The sequence below is a fragment of the Eulemur rufifrons genome, chromosome 16 (assembly GCF_041146395.1).
Source record: "Eulemur rufifrons isolate Redbay chromosome 16, OSU_ERuf_1, whole genome shotgun sequence".
NCBI lineage: Eukaryota > Metazoa > Chordata > Mammalia > Primates > Lemuridae > Eulemur > Eulemur rufifrons.
Window position 1 is genome coordinate 41,895,168 of NC_090998.1, and position 16,303 is coordinate 41,911,470.

The 16,303-nt window shown below is 40.7% G+C and overlaps 1 protein-coding gene across 4 annotated transcripts in view; it reads right to left on the bottom strand.

Moving 5' to 3' along the window:
• ATF7 (activating transcription factor 7) overlaps nucleotides 1-16,303 on the bottom strand; it is a 92,989-nt gene that overhangs the window by 31,592 nt on the left and 45,094 nt on the right. For all 4 annotated transcript variants that reach the window (XM_069491695.1, XM_069491694.1, XM_069491697.1 and 1 more), the window contains one exon: nucleotides 947-1,043. In XM_069491695.1, the coding sequence (XP_069347796.1) occupies nucleotides 947-1,043 (97 nt within the window). The remainder of the gene's footprint in view (nucleotides 1-946; nucleotides 1,044-16,303) is intronic.

Below are 16,303 nucleotides of genomic sequence, written 5' to 3' on the forward strand. Positions count from 1 at the left end.
TGCATGGTTTGTGAGCAGTTGCTAACAGTACTCCCTTGAGAATGGCATATGTAAGCAAGATAATATCTAAAACAACTGGTGAGAGATTCCAGGTCACCCAAATTGGCTTAGAAAAGTCTCACTGACTAAATGTCTTATTTGAGCTTTGGAAATGTGCCCTCAATGGTATCTGGGTTCACAAGGGAAGTTGAACTTTTAAATTTAATTTAATTTTTTGAAACAGAGTCTTGCTCTGTTGCTCCAGCTAGAGTGCAGTGGCATTATCACAGCTCAGTGCATCCTCAAACTCCTGGGCTCAAGTGATCCTCCTGCCTCGGCCTCCCGAGGAGCTGGGACTACAGGCGTGTGCCACCATGCCTGGCTAATTTTTCTATTTTTTGTAGAATGGGGTCTCACTCTTGCTCAGGCTGGTCTGGAACTCCTGACCTCAAGCAATCCCTCCTGCCTTGGCCTCCCAGAGTGCTAAAATTACAGGCGTGAGCCACCGTGCCTGGCTGGTAAGTTGAATTTATGAACTGACAATTTGCCTTCTGGAGGAAAACTGACACCCAGTGAAAGAGAAGCAGCCAGGCTAGGTCGGCTTTTCTGCCTTCTTTTGTTCACCCCTTCACTGTGGGTAGGGAAAAATGTCAAAGGCATCTTTTGTCTGTAAATCTTCCAAAGTCTTAATAAATAGAAGGCAAAGAAATAGATTGAAAAAGCTATGATGAAACCTCAACATACCTACCCTCAAAAACCACGGAACACAATCTTGTTATTAAAAACAGAGTGGAGGGCACAATAGAAACTTGGGAGCTTTTAGTGTTCCTTTTTCCTGATTAAATGCAGATCACATAAGGGTTCTTAATGGGAGAAGGGGAGTACAGCTCCCAGTACATCTGGTCCCTGGTATTAATCTTAACTGTCTGGTGATATCAAGGCACGTGGCTTTTGGGGCAGCAAATACCTGCAATGATGACTGAGTCAGTTCGAGCTGGGCCAAATTTCAATGTCATCTCATGCTTGTGTTTATGAACTGCCAGGTGGTCCTCGTTTGTAAATCTCTGAAACAAAACAGAAATGGAGATGTGAAAAAAAACAAAAAACAAACAAACAAAAAAACCCTGATTCAGTGCCCTTTTAAAATGTCCTACCAAACATCATGCAATGAGATTGGTCCCTGGAAAGAGGGATCGGAGAGAGAAAAAGAATTGGAAGTGATATAAAAGGAGAAGAGATGGAGGAAAAACGGCGCTAGAAAGCAGGAAAGAGAGAAGGGGAAGACCATAGCACCAAATGCTCTGTAATATCAGGTCCAAACGAGAGAAGTGGACAGATTGTTGGTGAAGTGGGGTCCAGGCGGGAGGCTCCAAATGAAAAAAAAAAAAAAAAAAAAAAAAAATTAAGGCAAACTCATAGTGAACAAGGGGAAAACAATTTTTAATAATAATAATAAAGAGAGAAGGGAAAAGCTGGGCACTCACTGGTCATCACAAAAGTAGGAAATTCAGAATGAACGTCTCCATGGTGGGGCTAAACTGGACTGCTTTATGAGGGGGCTAACAGGCAGATAAATTATGCAGGATTAGGAGAACCATTTAACTTCCTGGCCCCTACAGTGCTGCAGCAGGCGCCTGCGCGGCTATTTGGCTCAGAGTTTTAATGAGCCAGGATGGAGCTGTAGAGGACCGAGGCCCAACGGCCAGCAATAATGGCACATACCAACCCCATCAGCCAAATGCTGTCTCCCCTCATCGGGCAGCCCGCCTGGGCTCCATCAGCCATAAAGGGGCTGGTACAATGCTGCTGGCTGTATAATGGTAGAATAAAAATGCAAGCAAAAAATATTTTTTAAGGGTAGGGAGGAGCCTGTAGGCAGGATGAGGGAAGAGAAAAGGAGATGGTACAAAAATTTTATTTGTTTAGGGGTTTGGGTGAAAGGACAATGAAGAAAGGTAGGCTAAGTCTACCCTAGTTTATGACTAAGTAAGACAGGGTTACTGGACAATAATTTATGCTTCCACCCCTTCTTTAAAAGGGGGAGGTGAAAGGAACAGATGAACAGCAGTAATTCAAAAGAATAATACCCTCAAAAGTCCCTTTGAGGCTGCTGGCCATGTTCCTTCATTAAAACATGCCTGCAACACAGTAACAGACTGGATGCTGCAGTTTTCCACAGCTCCTTCACTGCGAGGCTCTGAAACATGGTTCTACTTGTCTTTTTGCTTCTAAGAATAGTGATTGATTTGTCCCCTTTTTATTTTCTTCACCAAATACGCACTTCCCATTAAACACTACACCTTTCGCCTTCTTTTCTACAGCTCTTGTTGACTGCAAACCAAACACACAGGAGCTGGCCCCATCCTAGCTCCTACCCAGTCAGGAAGGCAACATTGAACTGTTTCTGCTACTTTATTTTAGCAGAAAGTAGCTTTTTCCTGAATTCACAACTAAAGCCACTTTAAGATCCATAATCCTTCTAGGCAAGGCATATAGGCCTAAAGGGTAGCAGGAATTTTCAATTAAAAGAATGAAGAACCAAGAAGTAAAATAGTCAAAAGAAGACTGCCTCCGTGGTTTCCAATAGATCTAAGACAAAACTGAATAAATTGTGGGAAAATTTAGCCAAGAACTTTAGTTTTCTCTATTGTTGGTAAACCCCAGGTACTAACTTTTTCAGTTACAGATTTTTTCCCAAAGGAAAAAAGGGTGAGGGGCAGAGGCAGGGGGAGAGAATAGTCTGTTCATCAGGGGTATGATATTTGTAGGTTAAACAAATCACTGCAGAGGGTCTGGGATTGCCAGCTATTTGGTAAAAGGAAATAGGCAGAACCTAGTCTACAATGGAGGAAAAAAATGCCATTTTAAGGGGATATAAAGAGTAGTAGATTAAGTAGAGTTTAAGTTTTCAAAATGTATTGGTAGTGTTATAATAATCTTTTTTAAAAATATATTTATATTGGCCGGGCGCGGTGGCTCACGCCTGTAATCCTAGCACTCTGGGAGGCCGAGGTGGGCGGATCGTTTGAGCTCAGGAGTTCGAGACCAGCCTGAGCAAGAGCGAGACCCCATCTCTACTAAAAATAGAAAGAAATTATATGGACAGCTAAAAATATATATAGAAAAAATTAGCCGGGCATGGTGGTGCATGCCTGTAGTCCCAGCTACTCGGGAGGCTGAGACAGGAGGATTGCTTGAGCTCAGGAGTTTGAGGTTGCTGTGAGCTAGGCTGATGCCACAGCACTCACTCTAGCCTGGGCAACAGAGTGAGACTCTGTCTCAAAAAAAAAAATATATATATATATATATTTATAGGTACTCAAAGGAAATTTGATGTAGGTAGCTTGAAAAATTTTGCACAATGTTCTACAATCTAGAAGAATGACTTCTAAGTACAAAGTCTTCTTCTACTATTAGAAATATAGCTTGCTCAAAAATGAGCTGGGAGAAAGATTTTAAATCTCTATCAGGTTTTGCTCTGGTTAAGATTGCTCAGTATTTCAAAAAGCAACTCCCCCCTTCTGCTGTAACACCGCTGCATAGTCCTGACTTGTCTTATTTTTCCTATAGTTCTAGTTCCTTTGCTGCTTACCCCCCACCTCCAGCCCCCTCCACACTGCCTTTGAGTTATTTATTTTTCCAAATCAAAAGCTGAGGCCTGAGGAGAACTGAAGGCAGCTGAAAGGATCTCCCACTCACCAGCATCTCAGAGGGTTTGATAAATGCAAACACAGGAAAAAAGTTAACATCTTTATTTTCATTAAGCTGTAACATATTTAGCATTCCTAATTCATAATAGAAATCACATACATTTTCACATTATATTACAGCTATTACAAGGTATCTCAAAATATTCTTTATACGCATCACTACTTTGAAATTATGGTAGTTCCAGATCCACCACTAGGGCTTATTTTTTTTTTGGAGACAGGGTCTCGCTCTCACCCAGGCTGGAATACAGTGGCATGATCACAGCTCACTGTGACGTCATGCTCCTGGGCTCAAATGATCCCCGGCCTTAGCTTTCCAAGTAGCTAGGACTATAGGCAACAGTCCATCACGCCTGGCTAGGTTTTTTTTCTGTTTTTTTTTTTTTTTTCTTTTTTGTAAAGAGAGGGTCTTGCTATATTGCCCAGGCTGGTCTACAACTCCTGGGCTAAAGCAATCCTCCCGTCTCGGCCTCCCAAAGCACTGGGATTACAAGCGCTTTTACAAGCTGCTGTGCCTAGTACACTAGAACTTATTTAATGCATTAATAAAAAAATCACACATTATCAAATATTTTTCATATATTTTTGATAAGCATATTATAATATCATTAGTTTCCTTTATAATCCTATGTATTTTATTTGATGAATTTAAAAACATTACTCTAAGAAAGGGCTCACAGATTTCGTCAAACTGCCAAAGGGGGTCCATGACACCAAAAAAATTAAGAATCCCTGACTAGGCCGGGCGTGGTGGCTCACGCTTGTAATCCTAGCACTCTGGGAGGCCGAGGCGGGTGGATTGCTCGAGGTCAGGAGTTCGAGACCAGCCTGAGCAAGAGCGAGACCCCGTCTCTACTAAAAATAGAAAGAAATTATATGGACAACTAAAAATCTATATAGAAAAAACTAGCCGGGCATAGTGGCGCATGCCTGTAGTCCCAGCTACTCGGGAGGCTGAGGCAGTAGGATTGCTTAAACCGAGGAGTCTGAGGTTGCTGTGAGCTAAGCTGACGCCACGGCACTCACTCTAGCCTGGGCAACAAAGTGAGACTCTGTCTCAACAACAACAACAACAAAAAGAATCCCTGACTAAACAACAGTGTATTTCAGAGGAGGAGGAGGAGCCAAAAGGGCCAAATTTTGAGAAGTAGGACACTGGCCTGGTTTGGGCTCTGATCACCTCCCCTTGCTATTTCTAATACAATTCTTGTCTGTCTGGGGTCAGATAGGGAGGATAAAAGTTTACTGAAGCTTTCTGCCAAAGCGATTGCCAATTTAGCTATTGTTCTGAATATTCCTTACATTTTCTCTCATTTATTAAGAGTTAACACTTTAGAAATTCTCTGGATTAGTCTTGAACTTCACGCTTAGGAAACTATCCCTCTGAAAGCAATTTCTCAATAAAAACAATAAAATTATTAAGTGATAAAAATTTTGACCTTAGTAAAAATGCATTAAAATGGGTGAAGGGATCCAAAAAGGATTTCCTTTTAAAATTATTGCCCATTTAAAAATATAGCTCCTCCATTTTGTTTGTTTTTTGAGACACGGTCTCACTCTGTTGTCTGGGATAGAGTGCAGTGGCATGATCATAGCTCACGGCAACCTCACAATCCTGGGCTCAAGCAATCCTCTTGCCTCAGCCTCCTAAGTAGCTAGGACTACAGGCGCATGCCACTGCACCTGGTTAATTTTTTCTATTTTTAGTAGAGACAGGGTTTCGCTCTTGCTCAGGCTGGTCTGGATCATCTGACTTCAAGCGGATCTTCCCACCTCAGGCTCACCTCAGGCTCCCGGAGTGCTACGATTATAGGTGTGAGCCACATGAGGGCTCCCCCATTTGTTAATACTCTTAATGAGTCTTCCTTTGTTCTTTGTTCTTATCTATGTCTAAGGTCTTGTCAAACAGCCACTCACTTAGAGAGCACACTCACCCTAGTTGTAAGGTAAGTGATGATAATTTTCAATAAATGTGTTGCTACATCTTGCCATCTCCAAGGCAGCAGAGGGCTTAGTACAAAATCAGGACACTTTCTCTCCCCTCATTTATGCCAAAACCAATTTGTACCCATCTAGAGACCAAGATAATCTAGATGTGCACTATCCAATACGGTAGCCACTAGCCACACAAAGCTATTGAGCACTTGCAGTGTAGTTTGTCTGAATTGAAATGTACTAAAAATACACATTGGATTTCAGAGACTCAGTACAAAAGAAAATGTAAAATATCTCATTAATAATTTTTATGTTGATTACATGTCAAAATGATACTATGCTGGATATACTGGGACATATCTTTAAAATTAATTTCACTTGTTTAGTTTCACTTTTTCATGTAGCCACTAAAAAATTTAAAATTACGTATGTGACTCACATTTGTGGTTTGCATTATATTTCTTTTGGACAGCTCTAAACTAGATAATATGCTCAAAGATCCCTTGGGAATTCTAATCATGTGCCAATCTTGAATCTTTGCCCCCCAAATCACTTTCTTTAAATGCAATTTATACTACGTGGCAGTGGTTTTCAATCAAGGGCAACTTTTCCCCCCAGGGGACATTTGGCAATATTTAGAGACATTTGTGCCTTTCACAACTGGGGGGGTGCTACTGTTCCCCAGAGGGTAGAGGCATGGGATGCTGATAAATATCACATAATGCACAGGACAGTCTCCCAAAACAAAGAATTATCCAACTGAAAATGTCAATTATTGTCTCTGTTGAGAAGCCCTGCTACAGAGTAACAGGGAAAGAGAGAAAGAAATAAGAAAAAAGTCTGTTTTTTAGTTTCCCTTGCCAAACTGCCAACACATGTTTTTGGACCTAACTAAAACTTGGAAGGAAAAAAGCACAGGCAGAAAACTTCCAACCTCATTTTATAAAATGGCTGATGTACTACTTATCTGCAAATCCTTAGGATAGAGAAATTAAGAGGATGGAGACAGAAGGCACTATAATTGGGAGAATAGATTAAATGGAATTCTCATGCATTGCCTTGTTGGTAACAAAGAGATAGTACAGAAGAAGCTAATCAAAACAATTTTGGCTACTTCTGATTTTCATTCCCTAAAAGAGAAAAAATATATATCAAGAAGGGAGGTTTTCACTGGGCACAGTGGCTCACACCTGTAATCCTAGCCCTTTGGGAGGCCGAGGCGGGTGGACTGTTTGAGCTCAGGAGTTGAAGACCAGCCTGAGCAAGAGCGAGACCCCGTTTCTACTAAAAATAGAAAGAAATTAGCTGGACAACTAAAAATATATATAGAAAAAATTAGCCGGGTATGGTGGCGCATGCCTGTAGTCCCAGCTACTCGGGAGGCTGAGGCAGTAGGATTGCTTGAGTCCAGGAGTTTGAGGTTGCAGTGAGCTAGGCTGATGCCACGGCACTCTAGCCTGGGCGACAGAGTGAGACTCTGTCTCAAAAAAAAAAAAGAAAGGAGCTTTTCTTAGTTTAAAAATGTTAGGAAGCATAACCCAGGAGTGATAGCTCATGCCTGTAATCCCAGTGTTCTGGAAGGCCAAGGCAGGAGGATCGCTTGAGGCCAGGAGTTTGAGACCAGCCTGGGCCACAGTGAGACCTTGTCTTCAAAAAAAAAAAAAAAAACAAAAAACAAAAAAAAATTAGCTGGTTGTGATGGCACATGCCTACTTGGGAGGCTGAGCCAGGAGGACTGCTTGAGCACAGGAGTTTGAGGTTACAGTGAGCTATAATGATGCCACTGTACTCCAGCATGGGTGACAGAAAAGAGACCCTGTCTCTAAAAAAATAAATTAAAAAGGACACGGAATGACAGGACTATGAGGAAGTCAATCTGAAAACTGGTATTAATTGCCAAATGGACAAGGAAGGTATAGTTTCTTATTAACAATTAATTTTCCATGGGAACTGGGCGCGAGCCAGTAGTCCCAGCTATTCAGGAGGCTGAGGCAGTAGGACTACTTGAGGCGAGGAGCTGGAGATCAACCTGGGCAATATAGTGAGACTCCATTTATTAAAAAAAAAAAAAAATGTTTGTTCATGAAACACCTTTGGTAAAAACCCTTTCCATTTCTAGAAAGTTCCACCATCACTCATCCTTCTGTAGTAGGAGAATCTGGAATCCTTCCTCCAGGAAGCTGACAAAATGAACAGAACTAAGTAAAGAGTTAGGAATGGCCTGAAGAACAAAGATGGTGGGAACTATAAATAAGGAATAAATCTCAATGAATGAAATCTTAAGATTTTTAATTTTTTAAGATTGAGGTATAACATAAATAAAATGTACAAATCTTAAGTGTACATCTCAATGATTCTTATATTATAGTATATACCTGTGTAATCATCATCCAGATCAAGATACAAAACATTGCAGATACCCTAGAAGGCTCCCTCACATCCCTCTTTTCTTAACATTTGAAATGAAATAATTATATAAAACGGTATAGTACCTGGTGTGCAGCATATAATCTCATTAGGTATCATAGTAAAAAAGTAACTTTTCTTTGCAGATGTTTAGAGATACAGTAGTTCTTTTCCTAATCTCATTTAGCCTAGTCTCTTGGAAGTATTTTGAAACAGCAGCACTGAACAGAACTGAAAAGAAGCTCAGGGCAAATAAAAGCTCAGGACAAACTAAAGCTAAATTTTTGCCATTTAACTTTGAGCCAGGCACAAGCATATATGGGCATTAAGAACGTAACCATTTCAAGCTAAATCCTTGGTAAAGCATTGTGACCAGTAAAATTTCTGTGCAATATGCACTCAGTTCCTAGCCAGATTCATTCCTCAAATGTTGTTTTTGGCCACCACAGCTCCAGTTTTTGTGTGGATTTGCCTCGCATTTTAAAACACTCTTATATCCTGATCTATGATGAATTCATGTCCCTTTCATTGTTTGTCTCAAAAAAAAAAAAAAAAAGAGTCTCACTCTGTTGCCCAGGCTAGAGTGCCGTGGCATCAGCCTCGCTCACAGCAACCTCAAACTCCTGGGCTCAAGCAATCCTACTGCCTCAGCCTCCCGAGTAGCTGGGACTACAGGCATGTGCCACCATGCCCGGCTAATTTTTTCTATATATATTTTTAGTTGTCCATATAATTGCTTTCTATTTTTAGTAGAGACGGGGTTTCACTCTTGCTCAGGCTGGTCTCGAACTCCTGAGCTCAAATGATCCACCCACCTCGGCCTCCTAGAGTGCTAGGATTACAGGCGTGAGCCACCGTGCCCAGCCCCCTTTCATTGTTTTAGAATGGTAGATTGGGGGAAGGGGACAAGCAGAACTCTTTAGTTATTAGGAAATGAGCCCTGAATGCCTAAACTATCAAGACACAATGCAAGGAATTACATTTATATTTGTGATAGTCTGAAAATTCATTTATGCTGAAAACTACTCCTCTCTCCAAAGTTTCTGGGTTTCACAGTGCTTCTTGGACAGAATAGCTTTCTATTATTACAGTGTCTATACTGGGCACATTTTGAGAAAGAAGATAGTACGAAAAAGTCATAGAATACCCAAGAAACTATGGGGAGCAAGCTCTAGAATATAGTGATACTGGTGTTGAGCAGATAGTTGAAAGAATAACTGACCTTTTTTGAACACTATTTAATCACTTCAATTGATCACATACTCTGAAAGAAACTGGAAGATCTGCAACAGTCTTGACAAAGCACCTCTCACTTCAGTGCTTCTATTTACAGTGCATTTAAGTTTGGGAAAGTAGGGAAAGGAAGAAGAAGGGAAGGGACTAAATACACACATACACATACCTCAAAGCCAACATAACTTTCATTTCTACCTTAGTCAATCCTAGGCTTCTGCTCTCTACTTCAAGATGCTGCTGTTTACTAAGTGAGTCACACATCCTGCTTTGAATGCTTCATGGCTCTTGAATGAATCATTTCAAAGTACAGGATTGTTCAACAACAACAAAAAAAAATACAACCACAGCAGCAGTAGTTCATATGCTGCATGTGTGAGCAAGGTACTTTATAGATTAAAAATAAGAACAGGAAACTTTTCCCCAAAATACTCTAAGAGAAAATGTTGTCAGGGAAATGAAGGTGGGGCAAAAACTCTACCAAATTGTACCTAAGGTAAATTCATTTGTGTATGGATTGAGGAATTTTCTGTTTTGGGAAGGCTGTTTGAATATCTTTTTTTTGAGACAGAGTCTCACTCTGTCGCCCAGGCTAGAGTGCCGTGGCATCAGCCTAGCTCACAGCAACCTCAAACTCCTGGGCTCAAGCAATCCTTCTGCCTCAGCCTCCTGAGTAGCTGGGACTACAGGCATGCACCACCAGGCCTGGCTAATTTTTTCTATATATTTTTAGTTGTCCAGCTAATTTCTATTTTTTTTAGTAGAGATGGGGTCTCACTCTTGCTCAGGCTGGTCTCAAACTCCTCAGCTCAAACGATCTGCCTGCCTTGGCCTCCGACAGTGCTAGGATTACAGGCTTGAGCCACTGTGCCTGGCCCTATTTGAATATCTTAAAGAGAAGATTCTGGCAGCTGAACAAATTAATTCATTGCATTAAAAAAAAGGAATTTTGAGGGCAGAGACATGATTTGGTCTAACAGCCACACTGCTGTTAGAAAACCCATAGTTTCTCAGGTTTTCTATGCCTTTTTCATACTATTTTCTTTCTCAAAACATGCCTTAGATACTGTAATAAAAGAAAGCTGTTCTGTCCGTGAAGCACTGCCAAACCCAAGAGCTCAAGAGCAAGAATCTCTGTTTGCTTGTGGACATATCCCAAATAGCTAGAACTGTATCTGTACGTAGTAGGTTCATAATAAATATTAGCTGAATAAATGCCAACTAGCACATCTCACTAAAGTGCTACAGAGTATCCCCAACCCACAAAGCTCTTGCTCAATAGTGGGAGAATTTTCATTATTCATATCCAAAAGGATAGTTGGTATCTTTAAACACCAATTCTTTCCTATGGAACCAGAGATTGGGCCCAGTCAGGACCAAGAATACCCTCCCCTCACATGAGGAGATTAGAATAAGAAACTAATACTGTTTCAAAAATTATAACAGGAAAAAGCTAAGATGGCAGCAAGGGGGATTTAAATCATTAGAAAAGAATTTCTTAACTCTGGGGGTGGGGTGGGGTTTGAAATCATTCCCAAAGATTTTAAACATATATAAAATGCATCATTGGATGGGCCCGGTGGCTCATGCCTGTAATCCTAGCGTTCTGGGAGGCCGAGGTGGGTGATCGTTTGAGCTCAGGAGTTTGAGACCAGCCTGAGCAAGAGTGAGACCCCGTCTCTACTAAAAATAGAAAGAAATTATATGAACAACTAAAATATATATATAGAAAAAATTAGTCAGGCATGGTGGCGCATGCCTGTAGTCCCAGCTACTCAGGAGGCTGAGGCAGAAGGATCACTTGAGCCCAGGAGTTTGAGGTTGCTGTGAGCTAGGCTGACACCACGGCACTCTGGCCTGGGCAACAGGCTGAGACTCTGTCTCAAAAAATAAATAAATAAATAAATAAATAAAGTAAAATGCATCATCTTTCTGGTCCTCTTGTATGTTTGTGACTTTATTTTTTCCTATTCTTCTACTAACACTTTTGACCCAGGTTAGTCTCTTACTGATCTGTAAAGTCTACTTGTTTTCAGTTTTGTGCCTAAACACATGTCCCCCTATTTCCTGACATGCCTTCCTCTCTCCCTTGTTTTTCTAAATTCTATCATTTTTCAAGGTTTTTGAAAGCTTCTCTAATGACTAATCTTCAGTGGTCTATCTTTCCTTAGTCTGCATAGTACCATCATAGAATTCGGAATTTTAGTCTATATGGTCTCATAGCTTTATCTTTTTAAGGTAGACTGTACACCACTAGAGAATTAAAAATGTGTCCTACATTTATTCTTTAACCTCCGTACCTGCTCCATCTCTGGGCTTGGCCCAGTGTAAGCACAGATGCTCAATAAATTCTTGCTTCAGTGACTGGGTAAAATTTTATATAGTGGTATGAGAGTAACTGTTGAAAAACCTTAGCACTCTTGGATTCCAAACCTTTAACAGGGCACACTTTCAGAAAGATCTGATAGCTTTCCAACTCCATTTCTAAAGTAAATTTCATCATACAAATAAATGAGAATGGGTGCATCATCGTCCCTATTTTGTTTGACACCAGATTCCCTTTATTACAGAAAGGCACCTAAGACAATTCAGTATGCTACAAGTTACACTGCTTTTGTATGAAAGGATACCAGTGCCATGTCTTTGTGGGTCAATTCACTTTCTTAGGGTTTGTGACTTCATCACTGAATTTTATTTTATTACCAACTAAAATGCCCTGTGTAAAAAAATATCAACTTATAAATAGCACCCTTTTAAATTCTTTCTTCATTCTCCAAACCACTAGTGGTAATTTTAACAATATTCTTTTGAGCATTTTCTTTCAGGATCCCAATTACTTGAATTTTATAGGCAGAAAATCAGCATCCCATAGGTGTCAAGCAGAGTCAAGAATTGGATTCCTACTTTAATAAAGTGTACCCTGGGGCTGGGCACTTTGAGAGGCCTAGGCGGGAGGATTGCCTGAGGCCAGGAGTTTGAGACCAGACTGGGCAACATAGGTAGGCCCTGTCTCTACAACATATACAAAAAATTAGCCACTTGAGCCCAGGAGTTTGAAGCTGCAGTGAGTTGTTATTGTGCCACTGCACTCCAGCCTGTGCAAGAGAGAGAGACGTGGTCTCTAAAAAAATTAAAATAAAAAGAAATAAAGTACACCCTTCAGTATCTGACAAGAGTAAAAGGTATGTTATAATCAAGTCAATAAGGCAGTGAGAGGGAAACAGAAAAAGAATTAAAGCCATAGTTAACACTGAAATTGTTGGGTCTTCGTGATTATGACCAAGGACTAATATTAATGCATTATTTTACATCATGCAGACCAATGGTATAACCATTCCTCTAAGTAGCATAAGTTTTAAGTACTCAGCCATACCTCCTAACTTGTTTCTATTTTGGTTCCTTGTTCCATCCTCCTGTTTATGACAAATGTGAAAATTCATGAGCCCCATGGGTGGTTTCTTGTGCCAAGTAAGTTGCAGGTGCCCAATAAATCACAGCAAAAAGGAAACGGAGCTCCAAAGGTCATATAGGCCAACTCCAACAGGGATTGGGCAACGTAGGAAAGAGGGTGGTAAATATAATTTCTTATCAGTTTAGGTCAGAAAAGGTTAAGTTTCTTTGTCTTTAAATGTTGCTTATTATTTGATGGGATTGAGAATTATAATCTTACCACAGGTTTAAATTTTAGCCAAGTCCTGGTCATCTCAACTTCTGCTATGTGATTCAAGTATCACAGTACAGTAGTAAGTATAATTCTTTTTTATTTCTTCTCTCTTTTTAACAATTTCTCTTATGACTTTTTTTTAGTGAGGCCATAAATTAAATTCTGTCTTCAATGGGTTTTTTTTTTTTTTTTTTGAGACAGAGTCTTGCTCTGCTGCCCGGGCTAGAGTGCCATGGCGTCAGCCTAGCTCACAGCAACCTCATACTCCCGGGCTCAAGTGATCTTCTTGCCTCAGCCTCCTGAGTAGATGGGACTATAGGCATGTGCCACCACACCCAGCTAATTTTTTCTATTTTTAGTTGTCCAGCTAATTTCTTTCTATTTTTAGTAAAGATGGGGTCTCGCTCTTGCTGAGGCTGGTCTCGAACACCTGACCTCAAGCGATCCTACTGCCTTGGCCTCCCAGAGTGCTAGGATTAGAGGCGTGAGCCACCACGCCAGCCCTGTCTTCAATGACTTAAAAACTAGAAATCTGTATGGGTTATCAAGTCTCTGGTCCTGAAAAGATTGTTGTCAGTTAATGCCTTGCTTAACTGGATAGCTTGGGGGTAAGGGGTGATAGTGAGGCAGAGAAAGGGAAGAGGCAATAGGTTTGAGGAACACACAATTGCTTTCTTAACCCAACCCCCATTTTCAACCATTCTCTCTTGCTTGCCTTCCACTATAAAGGCTGAAAAGCCAGATATTCATTTTTCTAGCCACTTATGCACCTGTCACACAGTTCGGGCCAATGAGACACTGAAATTCACTGGGGGTGGGGTGGAGGACAGCAATTCTGGGAAAGCTTTTGTTTCCTTACAAAAGGGAAAACTAGAAGAGGAGGGTTCCTGGTGCTATCCCTTCTTTCTTTCTCATCCCCTCCCGCCCCCCCCATAGTGAGGCAACAAGCATGAGGATTACATGGTAAAAGCTAAAACTGGTGCAACAGAGAGGTAGAAAAAATCTAAGTCCTTGATAAACTTGCTTAATGGCTGTCCTAATTCTGGACTTCTTGTGTTACAAGTGTTCACGTAGTTTTAAGCTACTATTAGGTACTTGCAGCTGAAACCATTCCTATTCAATACATGATGATTTTTAGGATGTATAGATTCTTCTTCATTTTATATCTAAGGAACTTGGAAATGGAATATGCAAGAAAGTACCTTATTCTTCATGAATATTTATCAATTGTACCCTAATGTAAAATTCCTTTTTTTTTTCCACTTAGTATACCAAATAAATTACTCTATCTCATCATCATCTATTGCCTAAAGATTCCTTAGAAACAACAGCCATACACTTTTTGGGCTTTGGGGAAGAACAAAATGGTAAGAGAGAGGCACCTGATGATGCTGCTCTGAAAACTGAGGCAGTTAAAGATCATTCTTCACTAAAGAATGGAGTTTTAGGTTAGAGCCACATCTCTTCTTATTTCTGGCTGCCCCTCTGCAGCAATACCTAATGTCTGGCTCTTTATTAAACTCCAGGGCACTCTTGGGAACTATGCTTAAGAATTAACAAGGACAGATCCATTATCTTTCCTTAGATGGCAACTACTTACTTGGATGGATTAAATGCTCAACAAACTTTTAAAGGACCAGTGCCTAGGAGCAGAGAAATCCCAGCAGCAATTCAGCCAAGCCTGGTCCTGTGTCAGTTACATGGCTAATTGCTTTCTCCATAGCTCTTGCATAATGGTAGACCTCTTAGTATTCTTCTTTCCAGATGTAGCCACTTAGCTGGGGTACCATTAAAGTACCCAAAGGGATAACTTCAGCTCTTTTTTTTTTTTTTTTGAGACAGAGTCTCGCTCTGTCACCTAGGCTGTCAGCCTAGCTCACAGCAACCTCAAATTCCTGGGTTCAAGTGATCCTTCTGTCTCAGCCTCCCAGTAGCTGGGACTACAGGCCTGCGCCACCATGCCTGGCTAATTTTTTTCTATTTTTAGTAGAGATGGGGTCTTGCTCTTGCTCAGGCTGGTCTCAAACTCCTGACCTCAAGCTATCCTCCCACCTCCCACCTCCTCACCCAGAGTGCTAGGTGATTTTTTTTTTTTTTCCAATTGTGGAAAAATTTGCCATTGTAACCATTATCGATATGATGTTTGTTTTTTTTTGTTTTTGTTTTGAGACAGCATCTCGCTCTGTCACCTGGGCTAGAGTGCCATGGTGTCAGCCTAGCTTACAGCAACCTCAAACTCCTGAGCTTGCTTAAGCGATCCTCCTGCTTCAGCCTCCCAGTGGCTGGGACTACAGGCACGTGCCACAAAGCCTAGCTAATTTTTTTCTATTTTTAGTAGAGACGGGGTGGTCTCGCTCTTGCTCAGGCTGGTCTCCAACTCCTGACTTCAAGCGATCCTCCTGCCTTGGCCTCCCAGAGTGCTAGGATTACAGGCATGAGCCACCATGCCCGGCCAACTTTAGTTCTTAACAAAGCAAGGAAAGCTTATTTTTTAATCAAAATAATTATCACATAGCTTTGTTAAGTTCTTGTTGAAATTACAAGTTTACATTTTTCAATCTCATCTCTCTTCTCAAATTCTTATTAGGATGTTATGAGGTACAAAGTCCTTGAAAAACATTTTAAATACTTTTATGTTCTAATTTGCTACACAGTAAGTATTGAAATCCCTGGATCTCATAAATGGGTGGGAAGGACAAAGATACTGTGGGAAAAGTGTGGACCTTAATCATGAAATTTAGGAAAATCTACAACACTGTTTTGGCTTGAGCTGCTCAAAATTTCATTGTAGAAAAACAATACTGTAAACACTTCTTGATAATATAGGAAATTCTGAATGCTTACAATGAGCTGAGCAAAGCATATACAAGTCAGTATAGTGCCTGTAATAACCAAAACTCTGCCCTGGTCTTTAAGGGTTTATATAGTTTAGTACTATAACAGTCAAGCCAAAAGAATATAAAGCTGGAGAAAGAGAGAGTGTGCAAGAAAGAACGAGAGAGCATGCATGCGCGCTTAGTCTGGTTCAAGCTTACAAGGAGATCACACACACACTCACTTCAAAATAATTCCAAAATACAGCAGTAAGCTTTTGTTTTAAACAAGCTATCAAAGCCCAAGTGCCCAGAGACTCAGTAACCACAGAAGAGGTTGCAGGCTGGTAAAGAAACAGGCAAACACAAAGGCTCAAATAGTTTGGCAGGTCTCTTGAATAAACCACAAACTAGTAGGGTGCTCTGATTCTGTCTTGACACCTTAATTTAATGCAGAAAAACCTTCTTACTCTGATTTGTTGACACATTCAGCTGGCTGATTGTTTTTGTGTTTAGGTGGGAAAGTTTTGGTGAACTACCTTTATTTTTATAAAACCAGGCAA